General features: G+C 35.5%; 1 protein-coding gene and 1 long non-coding RNA gene across 2 annotated transcripts; both read right to left on the reverse strand.

The window, feature by feature from the left end:
* Window positions 1-1793: 1793 nt before the first annotated feature.
* On the reverse strand, window positions 1794-3060 carry LOC130047629 (uncharacterized). The gene is made up of 2 exons (XR_008796452.1): window positions 2929-3060; window positions 1794-2853 (listed from the first exon to the last, which is right to left on the reverse strand). It is a non-coding gene; the product is annotated as an uncharacterized LOC130047629 (long non-coding RNA).
* Window positions 3061-8579: 5519 nt separating this feature from the next.
* On the reverse strand, window positions 8580-9229 carry LOC125656800 (toll-like receptor 2). Its single transcript, XM_048887384.2, is given in 3 exon segments — window positions 8580-8778; window positions 8780-8998; window positions 9000-9229. Coding segments are annotated over 3 exon segments (648 nt in total).
* Window positions 9230-19719: the final 10490 nt, after the last annotated feature.

Here is a 19719-nt window from a genome sequence, read left to right on the forward strand (position 1 = left end):
TAACACGAACTTTAAAAATGTAACCACAACCAATGTCATCAAAATATTATGCAACCTGTTAATTAGGTCAACGACCATAATTATACACTGTATTCAGAAGGATTTGGTTCTGTTGATTCGGTCAACGGCCATAATTATACACTATATTCAGAAGGATTTGGTTCCGTTCACCTAAGCCACTGATTATTTTCCTGGTTTTGATGTAATTCGCAAATAAAATTTCAAGATTTAAAAAACAAATCACAACCCTTCTGATATACATGTATGTTAATACTCCTTTTGTTAGTATGCTCGACATACACCTGATTAGTTATACATTGTACGGAATGATTTTGTTATACATATGTAGTTTCAATGGGAAACTCATTGGTTGACGAAAGTCACTGTTAACGCAAGGCATTCGCCACATTTTCCCACAACTTGGTCATCGCCTGTACCTGATCAAACTTTGGCCATCTTATACTGAATATACACCACCAGATATATCGCAAGTCTTTCGGCATTCTTTCTATTGGAATGTTGTCCTTAATAATCACTATGATGGAACGTTTTCGACGGTTATGAAAAGCATGGGTCACTGTCATCTGGACGGCGTACGAATCCCAACCCCTGTCTAGGAAATTTTCTGTGATTACAAAGACAACTTTCCGACTGTGGTCAATACCTTGCACCAGCTGTTCAGCTTCATTCACTCCAGGAATGAAGTCTTTCTCGGGAAAGCTAATTTGAAATCCTAAATGTGTCAGCTCTTGATAGATTGTTGTGCTAACCAGCTGGTAGTCATCTTCGGAGTATTATATGAAAGCATCAAACTGGAAGGTTTTACTCTCTTCTGAATTTATTACACCTTTCCATCTGTTACGCAGGTGTAGAATGATGTAGTCGACATGCACACGATATCTTTTTATGATGATTACTAACATCATTCCAATTGTTACAAAACCAACATAAAGGAAGAAATCATTAACCACATTCCATTTTAACATTTCTTTTCGAAAACAGCAAATTGTCTTCCTTGAAGTAGTCCTGAAAAATTCGATGATTTTTCGATGCACATTGTTTCATTCAAATCGCCAAAAAGTTCTTGATTATTCTTTATTAATCGAAGAGAAGAAATATCGCTACAGTCGCAGTCAAAAATGTTCCCTTTAATGAAAGTTTTCGTATATTTTAGACTCTGAAGTACATGAAAATCAGATGTTTTCAATGACTTAATTTTGTTGTTTTGAATGTAGAAATGTGTAAGGTTTGGTAAATGTACAACTACATTGGGGATTCAAGAAAGATAATTGTCATTTAGGATAAGGGAATTTAACTTGGTTTGTTCTTTAAATAAAGTGGAAGGAAGATGATGAATATAATTATGTTGTAGGTCTAACAGTTGTAGTTTGTTAAGATCACGCAATAAAGGTTTCCAACGTGCACCATTTGAATTTGCATTTGATGCTCGAAGGGATTTTAAATTTAGTAACGTTTCAAAAATCGAAATATTGGTGCAGTTATTGTTGGAAATGTTCAGGATCTCTAGAAGAGGAAAGTCGACTTCCGCAACCTTACTACACGGGAGATTTGTTTTGGACAAGTCCAGTTTTGCCTACAATTTTCAACTGAAATTGATAAGAATCAGGTATATAGTTAAAGTAGTTGTTAGAGAACCGTAAAACTTTCAACACGTTTGATAAAGTGAATGTAATATTTGGATTCAAATTCGAAATGTCCAACAATGAGACGTGGACTACTTTTCTAATGCATTTATTATTATTAAAACTAGCATCAATATACTGAAGTTTGAGTTAATTTGTCAAGAAGTCTATTAAAGTACGCAATGCATAATACTATTCCTGGAAATATCCAAATATTCAATACATCTTCCAAGATTTTTTTTAAGAAAATCGAAAGAAATCCCTGCAATTCGGTTGTTCCTAGCATGAATTTTCTGCACGCAGATGTTGGACAAATATTTACTATTATTCCGATTCAACAATAAATCATGCCTAACAAAATATCGAACATTTGAATTTATGGATATTTCTACAATTGTTCTATTTTGCAAACACTTTAACGCTCTTAACGCTGCATTCAAGTCACATATACCTCCAAAATTCATTTCTATTCTCAACACAACAGGGAAAGAGCATAGGATATCTTCACTGACGTCACATCGTACGTGATCCTTAAAGTCCATTGTCAGATTGTAGATGGGCGATTCCGATAATCCAATAAACGTGTTGTTGTGTAAGTAGAAAATGGATGAAGTTGGGTAAAATTTCAGTTTGCTAAAATGCTATAAACGTTTTAATTTGCTTCCGAATCTAAATCCTTCAAAAACGTCAATGTGCAATTCTGTTAAAGACGATAGTCGTGATAGTTCGTTCTCGGGATAGCTATAATTAGAAACGTGTCTATAAAATTCATTGCCATGTATGTAGAGAATTTTCAATTCACCCAGAATTTTCAATTCACCCAGAATTTTCAATTCACCCAGATACGAAAATGACCACTTTCTTGGGGTGTGTACTTTCAAGTTGCAAAACGAAAGGTCAAGAACGCACAGCCTAGGAAGACGCCTGAACGAAAATCTATCTATACATTTTATGCCACTGTTCTTCAAATATAATGCTGAGACATTCCTTAATAAAGTTGTTTTGATGCTTGCAAATGTTTTTGTTGATATCAAAATAAAATTATTCCATGAAAGGTCAATTGATACTGTTTCGCCTTTAAACATTGTATTGAAATCAAGAGGAATCCTTCGATAGTTGAGGTGACTACAATTCCACAACCAACCCCGGTTTCCACACTCATCTCTCTGATGTGTAACTTTACAAAGACTTTCTCCTGTTGTAACTACATCTGCAATAAAGATTTTAATGTAATATCAAAAGGAAGATGAAGATCAGATTTGCAAACAGAAATGCATACACGTACTATAAACTTGAAGCATCGTAAAGAAAAGTGAGTAGCAGACGTTCCACTTCATCTTCCAATTCTCTACACATTCACCTTCTATCTCAATTAAAATCGGTCTGGTATCATCAAGAATTAAGCAGTGCTGGTTTCCTTTTTAATTTTAATTAAGGAAATGTGTCTAGCAACGAAACTGAAAAAAATGCATGAGATGTCGACGAATAGTTCTAGGGGAAAATTATATCAAAATCAAATTAACGTAACAAGTAATGATTGTAACAGGAAACAATAAAGATTCCAAAATATCGCCTTCAACCAAGTGGTGGCTGTTCCAACAGGTACCTAGCGGAAAATTATATCAGAACCAAATTGATGTAACAAGTACTAATTGTAGCAGGAAACAAGAAAACACCAACAGACACTAAAATTTTGCCTTCAACAAAGTGTTGTATGTTCTTACAGGTACCTCTAAACGAATTTATTAAGAAATAAACAAGTAGAGAAGCTGAAATATCATCAATTGAGAATGTGCGTGCACACGAAGGCTGGTTGTGAATTATTGGCTATGCCAATTTGTTTAGCATTTTATATTTACGTACAGTCTAATCATCAGCATATTTAATCAGATATATAAGGCGACTGTTCGTTATCTTCATCTCCCATATAGAGAATGATTTAGCAAATTCCTGTTATTAACTGATGTTATATTATGTATGTCTCTTTTGCTCCTCAACATACAATTTTCGTGTTGTCTTTTTTAGGAGGTATCCCTCTAAACAGGGATATTATGATAACACACAAAAATACATTGCTGGGTCTTGTAAATATTCTATCAAGCCCCTACCTTTGCTCCTTGCAAAAATATTAACAGCTTGGAAGGAGTAAACTTCAAACGTACTGTGCGACTAAATATGCCACAAGTGGTGAAAATCAAATGTGGACATTTAGGAAACTTGAAATCAAAAAAACTTTTCTGAAATCAACAACATCAAAAGGCATGCCTTTAAAACTCTTTTCACGACCATTCCTCACGATAAATCAAAGACTAGATTTATTGACATCATAGATAGTTGCTTCTTGAAAAAAAATTGAAAAAGCAAATATTCACATATAGGGATCAGTCATCCAAAATATTACTTTGCTTTCACACACAAGTATCCTGAAGTTGAAATAAAAAATATGCTGGAGTTCCTCATTGACAATATCTTCGTGGTCTTTGATGATCAGGTCTTTCAACTGTCTGTTGGAATTCCTATGGGCACGATTTGTACTTCTGTGCTAACTGACCTGTTTTATATTCCTTTGAAGCAGAATTTATTTAAAAACTTCTACACGGGAAGACAAAATCGACATTTAGATATCGATAATGTATTATCTATTAACGATAATAATTTTCTTTCATATGTCAATTCAATATAATTCAATTCAACTCGTAATGAAAGACACCCCAGAGTCGTCCGCTTTTGCTTCCTACTTACATATTTTATTGAAAATAGATATTAACGGTAAACTAACAACTCAACTTTATGACAAACGGTATGATTTTCAACTTCTCAATCGTCAGCTTCCCATATTTATGTAGCAATATTCAATTATCACACGCATATGGTGTTTACATTTCTCAACCGATTCGATACGCAATATCTTCTTCTGCGTATGATAAGTTTTTCTAAATCGAGGCAGGTAACTGACAAAGAAGTTGATGGTACAGGGGTTTCAACAGTCTCGATTGAAGTCAGGATTTCACAAATTCAATGGTCGTTATAACGATATAGTTCGTCAATACAACGTATCATTGGGTCAAATGCTGTCTTACGTGTTTCATACCGATTGTTAGGCCGTTTTTGACACACTGATTTTGACTACGGATAACTCGATTTATCTGATCAGGATATAGGCTCACGGCGGGGCGGGTGTGACCGGTCGACAGGGGATTATTACTCCTCCTGGGCACCTGATCCCACCTCTGATGTGTCCAGGGGTCCGTGTTTGCCCAACTATCTATTTTGTATTGCTTGTAGGAGTCATGAGACTGATCACTGTTCGTTATCTTCACCTTGCATACAATAAATGTTTCTTATGCTTTACCGAGAACTGCACCCGCGTCTGTTGGAGACAGTAACCTGGTGTCATTACCTCAGGAACATGGTGATCATGAAGCAGTTGCCGAATTGCAGGGAATCAACCTTTCGGATCTCTTTGGTGATTTTAACTGTGATCATACTCTACAATCTCATACAGAAACCAGGTTTTCGAGTGTCCAGACCAGGAAAATTATGCTTGCTTTCCACGGATGCACAATAGGGACAATCAACTTCAGCATAAACATATCAAAATAATTACAGTTGAACCACTGGCGGATCTAAAGGTGGTTACGGGGGTTGTAGTCCAATTGGGTTGAACATTTCATCAAAAAGGGATATTGTTGGTTCTTCTTGGGTCTTCAATTTCCTAATTTGGGCTGAATAAGTACAAACTTCGATCACAACTTTCCTCCCCTGTAGCTACGTGTATATCGTAAATAAATGAGCCATAAGAAACATTTATTGTATGTATAGAAAACTGTAATAAAGACTCTGTCACAAAACAGAGGCTTAATCATGATACATCGGATTGCTATACAAGAGTACTTTTGTCATTATTTGAAATGCACAAATAGATGCATGCTCAAGAAAAAAAACTACACAGGTTTCAGTTTTTATGAGAGAGCACAATCAGTCGTATTGTTGTACTTGGCTGTAGTTTTCCGTGATGGTTAAGGATTAACTAGACCCCCTCTCAACTGATTCTGGTCATAGACCTAATTATCACCAACTACTGTTTTAGTTTTGCTCCATCATGAGTCATGTATAAGCCTTTCCAATTGCGTATGGACATCCCCATTAAGTCTTTCTTTAGTGGATTGGATAGGTGACATGAATCATTCACCTTTCAAGCAATAGCATTCTACCCTTTGTGACCTAGATATAGGATTATTTTGAGGGAGATAACTCTTAATAACACTAACATTAAACGTTAAATTGTTTGTAATGAACTAAATTGAATGAGATACAATCAGTTAAGGACGAAACGTGAGTAGAGTAAAAAAAAATGAACGCTACCAAAATATTGACATCAAAGAACTGTTATGAGTCCCATTCTTAAAATGTCCTAGGCACCTAATCCCACCTCTGCTGTGTCCAGGGGTCCGTGTTTGCCCAACTATCTATTTTGTATTGCTTATAGGAGTTATGAGATTGATCACTGTTCGTTATCTTCGCCTTTATTTTCCGCAGACCTATATAGACGGTGGAGAGTCATAACGGACAGTTTTTTGTTGTAATGGATCCTTTCTGAGAAATCAACGGTCATTTATTGTTAAATATCCACAGCAAAACTGTACAGAAATTCCACAGAAATATAGGAAGCGGGTAATGTACAAATTCAAGTATCACGAAATATTAGTTTTATTGACATACATTAGAAATATATTCTTTTCCTCATACATCAGATGCATTTTCTCATTAGATATTTCCTTTTGATCAGACACCGGATTCTTTCAGATGTTGGTACATGTAACTACATATTATCTTTGTCCAATTTATATTCAAGAACTGTATATATAATGTACTTACATGTGAGGTTAAGATAACGAACAGTGATCAATCTAATAACTCCAATAAAGGGGAAAATAACGAACAGTGATCAATCTCATAGCTCCTATAAAGGTGAAGATAACGAACAGTGATCAATCTCATAACTCCAATAAAGGGGAAAATAACGAACAGTGATCAATCTCATAGCTCCTATAAAGGTGAAGATAACGAACAGTGATCAATCTCATAACTCCAATAAAGGGGAAAATAACGAACAGTGATCAATCTCATAACTCCTATAAAGGTGAAGATAACGAACAGTGATCAATCTCATAACTCCTATAGAGGTGAAGATAACGAACAGTGATCAATCTCATAACTCCTATAAAGGTGAAGATAACGAGCAATGATCAATCGCATAACTCCTATGAGCAATACAAAATATATAGTTGGGCAAACACGGACCTCTGGACACACCAGAGGTGGAATAAGGTGCCTACGAGGAGTAAGCATCCCCTGTTGACCGGTCACACCCGCCGTGAACCCATATCCTGATCAGGTAAACGGAGTTATCCGCAGTCAAAATCAGTGTGTCAAAAACGGCTTAACAAACGGTATGAAACATGTCAGACAGCACTCGACCCAATGCGAGGTTGTACTGACGAACTAGATCGCTATAACGACCATAGAATTTGTGAAATGCTGACTTCAATCGAGACTGTTGAAATCCCTGTACCATCAACTTGTTTGTCAGTAGCTTACCTCGATTTAAAAACTTACTATACCCAGAACAAGCTCTTGCATATCGAATCACTTGAAATATATAAACACATATGCATGTGATAATGGAATATTGATACATAAATGTGGGAAGTTAACGATGGAGAAGCTGAAATCATCCCGTTTGTCATACAGTTGGGTTGTCAGTTTGCCGTTAATGTCTATTTTCAATAAAATATCTAAGTATGAAGCAGAAGTGGACGACTCTGTGATGTCCTTTATTTCGAGCTCACAGGGATATATCAAATCGACATATGAATGAAAATTATCATTGTAAATAGACAAAACGTCATCGATATATCTGAAAGTCGAATTAAAGGTCACAGCGAGAGATTTCTTCTTCTCACGTAGAAGTTTTTGAATAAATTCTGCTTCCTATGAATATAAAAACAGGTCAGCTAGCAAAGGAGCACAATTCGTGCCCATGGGAATTCCAACAGACTGTTGGAAGACCTGATCACCAAAGACCACGAAGATATTGTCAATGAGGAACTCTAGCATATTTTTTATTTCAACTTCAGAGTACTTGTGCGTGGAATCAGAGTGGTGTTTAACAAAGTAAGTTTTTTGAATTACTGATCACTAGATATGAATATTTCCGTTTTCCCTTTTTGTTGAAGAAGCAACTGTCTATGATGTCAAAAAGTCTAGTATTTAATTTATCGTGAGGAATGGTCGTGTATAGTGTTGAAAAGTCATAGGTTTTAATGCTATTGATTTGGGAAAAATTCTATGATTTCAAGTTTACTAGAAGTTCTTTAGAATTTTTTAGAATCCATATTTGATTAACACCATTTCTGGCATATGTAGTCGCACAGTAAGTTTGAAGTTTCTCCTTCACAGCTGTTAGCATTTTCGTGAGGAGGAAAAATAGGGGCTTGGTACAGCACTTACTGGATCCAGCAATGTATCTTTGTTTGTAAGGGTTTTTATGTACCTTTAATTTTTTTTTTTAAAACATTGCCCAAAATGTAAGGTGAAGATAACGAACAGTGATCAATCTCATAACTCCCACAAGCAACACAATGTATGTGAAAAAAATATGAAGCATCCTAAAACGAAAATATTCAACAATGAAAGATAAAACTGTAATGTACATGCAGATGTGAAATTAGTGAAGTTGAAACTCGATACACAGGCTGGAAATTTTTGCATGTATGTAATTTTCCGATGAAATACAACATTAACCAAAGTAATAAAAAATTCTACATTTGAACATATTTCTACATTGACTAGAAATTCCACATCTCAGTGAGACCAATAAATGCCTCTTTGACATGTGATTGTTAAATGAATTTCAAATGAGCTTCACATATTTCAAACTGAGGCCAAGGTGGTAGCAAGATCTTCCCAGAAACCATCCATCAGTTCTAAAGTATCTGGCCACCTGATGCTCGATATGCACCACCAGATATATTGCAAGTCTTTTGGCATTCTTTCTATTGGAATGTTGTCCTTCATAATCACTATGATGGACCGTTTTCGGTGGTTATGAAAGGCATGGGTCACCGCCATCGTACGAATTCCAGCCACTCTTTAGAAAGTTTTCTGTAATGATGAAAACGACTTTTCGACTGTGGTCAAAAGATTGTACCAGCTGGTCCACCTTTGACCTTCCGGGGATGAAGTTTTTATCAGGTAGGCTTATTTCAAAACCTAAATTTGTCAGGGCTTGATACAGGGTTGACGTCACCAGCTTGTAGTCATCTTCAGCGTATGATATGAAGGCATCGAAAGTTTTTGTTTTTGGGCAAATGTATACCTTTCAATCTGTTACGAATATGCAGAATAATGTAGTCCACATGCACGCGGTATCTCTTTATAAGCGCTGATACAATGATTGAGACATTTACTAAAACTAACACAGAGGAAGAAAACAGTAACCACGTTGGAGATTGGCATTTCTTCTCAAATTCTGCAAAAGTTTCTTCATCGAATAGTTTTGAAATTGTGGATGATTTTTCCATGCATTCAGTTTCATGTAAATCTCCAAAGAGATGCTGATTTTTTTTAATCCATCGAAGCGAGGAGATATGTAAACAATCACAATCTAAAGGGTTCCCTTTGATAAAAAGCTGCGCTTTTTTGAGATTGTGGAGTGTGTGAAAATCAGAGGGTTTCAATGACGAAATTTTGTTAGATTGAAGATATAAATGCGTTAGGTTGAGTAAAGGTTCTACTACAGATGGAATAGACGATAAATAGTTGTTCTCAAGATAAAGACCGGATAAATATGTTTGATCTTTCAAAAGAGATGGCGGAAGTTTATGAATGAAAAGTTTTCGCAGGTCTAGCTGACGAAAGTTTTTCAGACCTCGGAAGATTTTACTCATGTTTAGTCCAGCATTTAAATTCAAGTTCGTGTTTGACGCTCCAAATTGTTCCAATTTTGTTAATTTTTGTAATAACTAAAACGAAATATCAGTGCAGTTGTTGTCAGAAATATCAAGAATTTGCAACTGGGGGAAATTCATCTGCCTAGAATTCTAAATGGAAAATTTGTTTGAGACATATTCAGCACCTTCAATCCTTCGCCTACAAAGTTCAAATGAATCTTATAAGAATCACTGAGAACGTGAATGTGATTGTGAGAAAATAGCAAAGTTTCTAATTCCTTTGAAAACGTAAATGTAATAGTCGGTCTCCCGTTCAAATGCGTTTGTTCTGAACCATCAGCGATATCCGCCACACACCTTATGTTATTAAAACTAAGATCTAAGTATTTTAGTTTAGGGTAATTTTGCAAAAATTTAATTAAATTAATCAAATTGAGCACAATAGAGAAGCCTATGACTTCAATTCTGTTATGGGAGAGATTAAGATGTTCAATACATTTTCCCATGGTTGAGCCTTGTGGTTCTACGGAAATACCTGCGATTCGGTTACTGCTAAAATCTACTTCCTTGACGCAGACACTCAGCAGATATTCGCAATTACTTTCATTTAGAATAAATGGTTGATGGATAATATTCCGAACATTTTCAATAGCATGTATATAGTCTATACTTCGGTTTTGCAGACACTTTAAGGTTCTAAGTACTGCACTCAAGCCACACTTACCGCCAAAGTTGATTTCAACACCCTTTAGATATGGAAAATAACAAAGGAGATATTCACTGACGTCACAATGCACGTCGTACACAAATATCATCCTCAAGTTATGGATGGGTGAATCTGATAATCCGCTAAATGTGTTGTTGGTTAAGTGGAACATGGACCCGGTGGTATAGAATTCCACATCGCTCAATTTTTTTAGACGTTTAAAATCGTTTTTAAATACAAATCCTTCAAATACATCGATATGAAGCGTTTTCAAAGCTAGCAATCTCGTTATTTCTCGATCAGGATAACCTTTACGTCTGTTGCGGATTTTGTGAAAGACATTACCTTGTGCGTATAAAATTTCCAATTTTCCAAGATTTGAGAATGCACATTCTCTGAGAGAAGCTGTGTGAAGTTTACAGTATGAAACATCCAGAACACACAGTTTATACAGCCATTTAAAAGAAAAGCTACCTATAATTTGTAGTTCATTATATCTGAAGTATAAAGCTGTTACGTTCCTCAAAAGCCCTTTCTTGACACCTGTGAAAGTAGTTTGGGAAATCGATGTAAACTTATTTCTGGAGAGGTCAATCGAAAAAGTTCTGTCTTCAGTTTTTCCTGTGGTGAGACTAGGAATTCGTTTTAAGTTCAATTGACTACAATTCCATAACCATCCGCTATTATTGCATTCATCTGTATAACGTTGAAGTCTACAGTTTGCTTCTTCATTGCTTTCTAAAACTTAAAAATATTGAAGATATTTAGAATGAAGTATAAACACCATAGATACATGTCAATAAAACAAATGTTAAAATTCAATTATCTCAAAGGACATGAATATTCTGAATTACATATATTAAAATCTTCAAACACTTACTTGAAATTCGAAAAAGAATGATTAGGCAGCAAGTAAATTGTGTTGTTATCATGATTTCAAATACAATCTGAGCATCCTTTTCTAACTATCACCTTTTCTATTTTGTTTTCAACAAGACAATGGAGGAAGATATTTGAAAAGATTAGATGACAGGGAAAATAGATTAAGATATTGCAGTAAATCATGTTATGATAAGATGACAGGGAAATTAGATTAAGATATTGCAGTGAATCGTATTATGGTAAGATATCCCGATATGACACGGTGAAGATAACGATTAGTCATTAATCTCTTATACGAAACACTCCAAAATAAAATCAAAAGTTTGGCAAACACAGAACCCTGGATATACCAGAGGTGGGATCAGACAAACACAGAACCCTGGATATACCAGAGGTGGGATCAGACAAACACAGAACCCTGGATATACCAGAGGTGGGATCAGACAAACACAGAACTCTGGATATACCAGAGGTGGGATCAGACAAACACAGAACCCTGGATATACCAGAGGTGGGATCAGGTGCTTTTGGAGGAGTAAGCACCCCCCTGTCGACCGGTGAAGTCCACCGTGAGCCAAATGTCTTGATCAGATAAACGGAGTAATCCGTAGTCAAAATCAGTGTGTAAAGAACGACCTAACAATCGGTTTGAAACTCGTCAGACACTATTTGACCCAATGATAGTTTGTATTGACAAACTAGATCGTTCGAAGTATCATACAATTTCCTCTGTTACATGAACTTTTGTGTCAGTAGCCTGCCTCGATTTTAAAAAAAAACCTCACCATACACAGAGCAATCCCTTTCGTAATGAGTCAGTTGAAAGACATAAACATCATATAATGCGATAATGGGATATATATCCAAATAAAAGTACCAATATTACACACCAGATTAATTTCATCAACTCAACTTCAGTGATTCAGATATCTAAGGTGATATGTCAAATAGATTCATTGCTTTGGAATTAAGGAATATCGGAACTATAATTATTGGCTCTTCAGAAAAAATTACGAAAATTGTACTCTAGTAGGGTAACTTTTGTACAAAAATATTAGTGTTGGCTACATGTAAATAGGATTCATTGTGAGAAAAATCCGCCTGCGTTAAAGATTTTTTTTAATTATTACACACACATATAATCATATCATATGAGTATCAATCTATTATCCACGTAGCAATAGAGGGTGGGATCGGGGGATGCTCACTCCCACGTTTTTGGGAATTGAACTTAGCTCAATTTTCAAAGTATTGGGCATAGCGTGTATGATCATATTTAGAGGGCGTTTTGAACGAGCCGCACCGCATCTTTACCTTTTTTCATACATAACGGACATGATAGAAAACCTCCACTCACAGATACAATCCTACACGTGTATTCAAAACTTCATTCCAATAAAAAAGTATTTGTTTCATCAAGTTTAAACAGCATCACATATAATACAGAAACTTGGATTTATTTTTTTTTCCAGATTAGTGTGTATGTATAAATAAAATGATATTCATCTTTAATCTTCACTGACATGAAACTTCAAACTTGCAGGCTAAACACTATCTCGACGAGTTAATTGCCAGTTAGAGTAGCTGACAGTAATAACATATTACATGTACGTAATGTGTCCGAGTCTCTGTATGTATTAGATAAAGAATATATATAGATTTATTTAATCAATGTTAACTGAACAAAATTTCTTGAAAAAAATATTAAAGAAAATAGAGGAAGATTTTTTATATATAATTATTTTTTTCTTTAAATGTTTGAACAGTTCGACTCCCAGACATCAGTCCGTACATTCATATGTTTTCTGTGTGCAAAGATGAATTTATTGGTATTTATATAGCAATAGCAATATAATTTTACTTCTAAAACGTAATTTGATTGTCTGAGCACACTTATGAGAAATAGTTTATAATGTATAATGTCATTTGGTATGCAGACACCCCCCCCCCCCCATTGACTACACTAGACGGCACTACTTTTTTTTTCACTTTCCAACACTGTTAAAATCAACAGAATTAAACCGGCACGATAATATATTTTTTGTTAGGCAATGTTTTGTCATGATTTCAAACAAAACGTATATTTTCTTACAAGACACCAACTGTAAAAATTCAATACAAACTCCTATACAACGATATCATATGCGAAATAATGATATATCAAATATTTGAAATTTTGCTGTTTCATTATGAAATATATTATCACTTGGGGGGAGGGGGGGGGGGAGTGCTTGATCCGCCTATCACAAAACAAAAATCTTTCACGTCTTGCAAAATTTACGTCACATCGAATGACATGCATGTGGATCACTATCTGTGAATTGCTGACATATCGTCCTGTGTCGGGTTTAAATGAAGACCATGTTATATTTTATAAGATATGGAAACTTTTATAGAATCAAAAATCAAAAATTATATTGCCATTTCTGGTAGCCGTACACAACGTAGTTTTGTGTGATGGTACTTTCTGTCGGAGCGTTTTCAAAGTCAATCTTGCTCTGGGAACTAATCATTAGGCCTACAGCTATAGCGAAAACATAACTTATATAATCAACTTTCGTCACAAACTCAACCTCACATTTTAAAATTTGATAAATAAATACATGCTCCAGTTGTGCGAAAAACACGGCTTCCTTCGTGGTCGTCACTTCGTCTGTATGTTGCTAAACGAATCCCTGCGTGGTGCAAGAAATTTATATTTATCAGCGTTTATTAAACGTTATTTATACGCTATAAACTTGCACAGTGTAGCTTTGTCTTCTAATTTGCATTAAATGACAAGGAATGAAGATAATTTTGACCTACATGTATGTTATATGATGTTATATAACTTGGTGAGGGTTACGCCCCTTACATGTACGCGTGACCCCCCCCCCCCCCACGGATTATAAAGCGTAAACGGCACCGAACTAAAACATATCTAATAGCATAGGTCAAGCTTAACTTCAAATGAATGGTAGTGGGAATGTGAGGTTGAACAGATGAGGATAAACACTTGGCAGCCACTAATGTGTTTAAAAGTTTGAGCAGAGGTACTTTTATTTATTGCTGATTCAGATTTTTCAGACAAATTAGAGTCATAGAAACTATATGTTATTTTGCACTTTATAGATTAATAAAATAATAATAATAATAATAATAATTGTCTCCGTATGCGCCTTGTAGAAACCCCCCTTACACAAAAGACTCATACTTTAAGTCTAATGAGGCAATCGTTGTTTGAAGAGAGACTTATAACAGCGGGAAAGTCGCGCCATGGACAAATACTTCAGGCAATTTTAGAAAATGGATTACAACCTAGAGTTGTACATTTACTACCCAAATGCCAAAATGGCCATTTGTGTATAATATGTTCAATCAAGGTGGGGGATCCAAGCCACTTTACTTCCCTCTAAATTTGCCATTTCTCTTAGTAACACCGGAATCATTTATTTTCCAATTCGTACGACGGACGTGAATAGAAATAATTTGTTTTGTAGTAACTTCCGCAACTAGCAAATCACATATGTTAGCAGATATTTAATGAAGAAAGAATTGTTGAATAAACAATGAAAAATTGAAGGAAATAAGTGTCGCAAATGAATTATGTAATAGGAATGAAATATTCTTAAAAAAAGAAATCAAATTTAGACAATATATGCTTCATTTTTTTTAATAAATTTGAAACAATATTCCATATGATTTAGCTAGACGTCCATGCACGATAATATCAGATACAAAAAGTCTGAACATTCGTCTCGTCTCGAAGGAAAAAAAAGAAAACAGTCTTACAAACACGTTATACTAGGGACTTAATTAAAAACGGAATTAACAAAGCAAAATCACATGAAAGAAAATACCTCTTTACAGTGAAAAATGCATGTAAATCTATTAATTGTGTCATACCATACGTCTCAACAGATAACCTCAAAAATCCGAAAGTTTTTAAAACTTATCCAAAATGACTTTGCTATCTTACAAGCCAACAAGGACACGAAAAACAAAATCATCAATAGTAAAGGACAGAAACCTTCATTAAAATTCATTCTAACCAGAGACTGTTTTATCAGTAATATCAAAGAAATCCTATCATCACTAAATGCAACAAAACAAGATGCGCTACATGCCCGTACATAGCACAAGGGTCCCAATTTTTCTGGTAAAACGGAAGTAACTTTACGGTGAAAACGTCAAGACATGCAGTAGTCCCCCACCTTATGGTATTCTCTGTTCCAGATGTTGTGAGAATTACATGCAAATCTGGTGCATCAAAATTGGTACCGTATAAGTTTTACATTATGACCCCTGGGTCGAGGCCTCTGCTGGTGGACTGTTAGTCCCCGAGGGTCTCTACAGCCCAGTAGCTAAGTACTTCGTTTCTAGCTTCAAAATACGGATGTATATTTAGTTCCTGTTATAAAATGTAGAAATTCATTTCAAAAATTAAGGATAATCTCCCTCACGCATAGCTCTTATCCTTAGTAGAATTTCACTCCACTTTCTTTGGCACATTGTTTTCCCTATAATAGCCCTTAAACTTCATTGTTATTTCGGATTTCAAATATTTCGGTTGAGCATCACTGCAGAGGCATTATTTGTCGAAATGCGCATCCGATGCATCAAAATTGGTACCGTATAAGTTTTACATTGGCCACACAGAAGACATCGTGAGACACCGCACGATCGTTCACCAACAGATCCCAAAACCTAAATACCAGTGCATCCATGTATTAAGGAAACGCATTAGAACTGTTGCAAAAACATAAATCCTCATGTCATCGTTTTCCCATTTATAAATTTAACAATGGCCAACAGAAAAAGAAACCAAAAGAAAAAATATTCACTCTAAAATATAAACCTTACTTGAATGCTACATAATTTAGTTTTACAAAGTAACACCATTTTTATTTCTCCCTGGCAATTATTCAAAAATATGATTTTCCCGTATTATTTAGCCTAAGTTATACCATGACATTATAATAAACTTTACTTTGAAATCACTCATCGTCGGAACCCATGACTTTTCTTTCCGTTACACTACGCGTTGAATGCAGTGTGACAAAGAAAATTTGGTGGGTTCCAATGACGGTACACATTGTGTAAATGTGTTACCAAACAATATTCATTACACTAGACCGGTTGACCGTTTAGGCAAGCGAAAAACTCGCTTTCAAATTACTCCATGTACTTGCCACGTTGTCACCCGATCCGACTTTTTCGATTAGTATAACTAGCCTAAGTAACAAATAAAACTCTAATCACCCCAAATAATGTCTCTTCAGTGATGATTGAAAATACGGATGTATATTTAATTGCTGTTATAAAATTTAGAAATTCATTTCAAAATTAAGGATTATCTCTCTCATGGATAGCTCTTATCCTTAGACGAATTTGACTCCACTTTTTGACACACTGTTTTCCCCTATAATAGCCCTAAAACTTCATTGGTATTACGGAATCCAAATATGTCGGTTGAGCATCAATGAAGAATCATTATTTGTCGAAATGCGCATCTGGTTCATCAAAATTGGTACCGTATAAGTTTTACATTATGACCCCTGTGTCGAGGCCTCTGCTGGTGGACTATTAGTCCCCGAGGGTCTCTACAGCCCAGTAGCTAAGTACTTCGTTACTAGCTTGAAAATACGGATTTATATTTAATTGCTGTTAAAAATTTAGATATTCATTTCAAAATTAAGGATTATCTCCCTCATGCATAGCTTTTATCCTTGGATGAATTTGGCTCCACTTTTTTGGCACGCTGTTTTTGGATATATTTAGCTCTAAAATTTCATAGTTATTTCGGATTTCAAACATTTCGGTTGAGCATCACTGAAGAGACATTATTTGTCGAAATGCGCATCTGGTGCATCAAAATTGGTACCGTATAAGTTTTACATCATAGACAGTTGCTTCTTTAATAAAAATGGAAAATGCAAATATTCCTATCTAGTGATAAGTCATCCAAAAAAAAACATACTTTGCTTTCACACACAATTATCCTGAAGTTGAAATAAAAAATATGCTAGAGTTCCTCATGGAAAATATCTTCGTGGTCTTTGGTAATCAGGTCTTCCAACAATCTCTTGGAATGCTAATGGTTACGAATTCTGCTTCCTTGCTAGCTGACCTGTTTTTATATTCATTTGAAGCAGAATTTATTTAAAAACTTCTACACGAGAAGAAATAATCGACATTTAGCTATATACATGATATATTATCTATTAACTTTAATACTTTTCATTCATGAAAGGTGAAGATAACGAACAGTGATCAATCTCATAAATCCTATAAGCAATACAAAATAGATCGTTTGGCAAACACGGACCCCTGCCCACACCAGAGATGGCATCAGGTGACTAGAAGTACTAAGTGTCCCCTGTTGACCGGTCACACCCGCCGTGAGCCCTATATCCCGATCAGATAAACGAAGTTATACGTAGTCCAAATCAGTGTGCCAAGAACGGTCTAACAATCGGTATGAAACATGCCAGCCAGCATCTGACCCAATGATAGGTTGTATTATCAATTCAATACATCCCAGTCAACTCGAAAAGACGCCACAGGGTCGTCCACTTTCGCTTCATACTAAGATATTTAATTGAAAATAGATATTAACGGCAATCTAACAACTCAACTTCATGACAAACGGGATGATTGCAGCATCTCTATCGTCAACTTCCCATATTTATGTAGCAATATTCCATTATCACCTGTATATGGTGTTTCTATATCTCAAATGATTTGATACGCAATAGCTTGTTCTACGTATGTTCAGTTCTTAAATCGAGGAAGTCTACTGACAAACAGCCTGATGGTGGAGGGATTGTTTTAAATCAGCATTTAGTAAATTCTATGGTCGTTATAACGATCTAGTTTGCCAATACAACCTATCATTGGGATAAATGCTGGCTGACGTGTTTCATGCCGTTTGCTATGCCATTCTTACACAATGTCTAATTAGGTCGAAAACTGAATAACTACTAAATCTGAAACCTATATTTATATGATTTAATTCTTATTATATCCTTGTCTCTGATCGATCACATTCCAATTGAGGAATGCAGGTTATTTTTGTATAATCTGGTTTGGTATAGGGACATACCCCCTTGACAACCAGATGCCGGAACTATTTTTCTCTCTCTAAATGTACATCGCAGCACTGTTTTCAGCCTTCTATGGACTAGATAATCAGCGTGAACAATAAGTTACTTTGGTTTGATACACATATTGTTTTCTCCTTGTCAATATTAGCATCTACTTGTACGAAAATAACTGTTGTAAAAGATCTTTTTCTGTATGATGGTTGAAAAATAGATTAAAACTAAGATATTATATCAGTTTTGATGATTTACCAAGTAAGCACTGTCCTGTACATTTTGAAATGCATTTCTCACTGGGGAGAGGGGGTCAGTGCTTGTTCCGCCTTTCAACAAAACAAACAAAAAATAATACGTCACATTTTATCACATGACGTTAGTCACATTGACATGTGGATCGCAATTTGCCACTTGCTTATACCTGAAGGGTGAAAATAACAAACAGTGATCAATCTAATAACTCCTATAAGCAATACAAAATAGATAGTTGGGCAAACACGGACCCCTGGACACAACAGAGGTGAGATCGGGTGCCTAGGAGGAGTAAGCATCGGACCGGTCACACCCGCCGTGAGCCCTATACCCTGATCAGGTAAACGGAGTTATCCGTAGTTAAAACCAGTGTGCCAAGAACGGCTTAACAATCGGTATGAAACATGTCAGACAGCATTTAACCCAATAATAGGTTGTACTGATGAACTAGATAATTATAACGACCATAGAATTTGCGAAATGCTGACTTCAATCGAGACTGTTGAAACCCCTGTACCATCAATTTGTTTGTCAGTAACTTGCCTTGATCTAAAAAAAAAAATGACTATACACAGAACAAGCTCTTGCTTATCGAATGAGCTACATATAATTTCTTGTGTTGGATTTAATAATAGCGACAACGTTGCATGCAATGGCAAGTTTTCATGATGTAGAATTCTTTACAGAGTTAAATGTCTCAAAGTATTGTAATTTCCGATATTTGAAGATGTATTTTGGGTAGGCCTAAACAATGGAAGTTCCCGTATTTTTTCAATGTGTGGGAGATGAGAGACTTCAAAGTCGATCTCTATTTCTAAAGGGCAGCGAAAGACACATTGCATGTATAGTCTACACATATTTTCTATCATGACAAACTTCACCTTCGATACAATATTTTTATCAATAGGCTAGGTTCGTAGACCTACATTGTAAGATTAAAGATGGCGAGCTTCACAGCTAGACGCTTCGTCGTTGTTGCTAAGTAAATCATTACGCGGCTCAGTTGACTTGTATTTTTCCGAGTTTATGTACATTATGATAAACGAAGGTTAGTATCTTTGTCTCTTGTACTAAATCATAAGGAATTACTTTAATTTTAGGGCAAGTTATACGAGTATAACCTGGTTTGGGTCAGTGTGCGCTCTTTGATAATCCGTTTCGCTTCGAGGATTATAAAGCGTAAACTGATCCAAACCAGGTTT

Source organism: Ostrea edulis, chromosome 7 (genome assembly GCF_947568905.1).
Source record: "Ostrea edulis chromosome 7, xbOstEdul1.1, whole genome shotgun sequence".
NCBI classification, from domain to species: domain Eukaryota; kingdom Metazoa; phylum Mollusca; class Bivalvia; order Ostreida; family Ostreidae; genus Ostrea; species Ostrea edulis.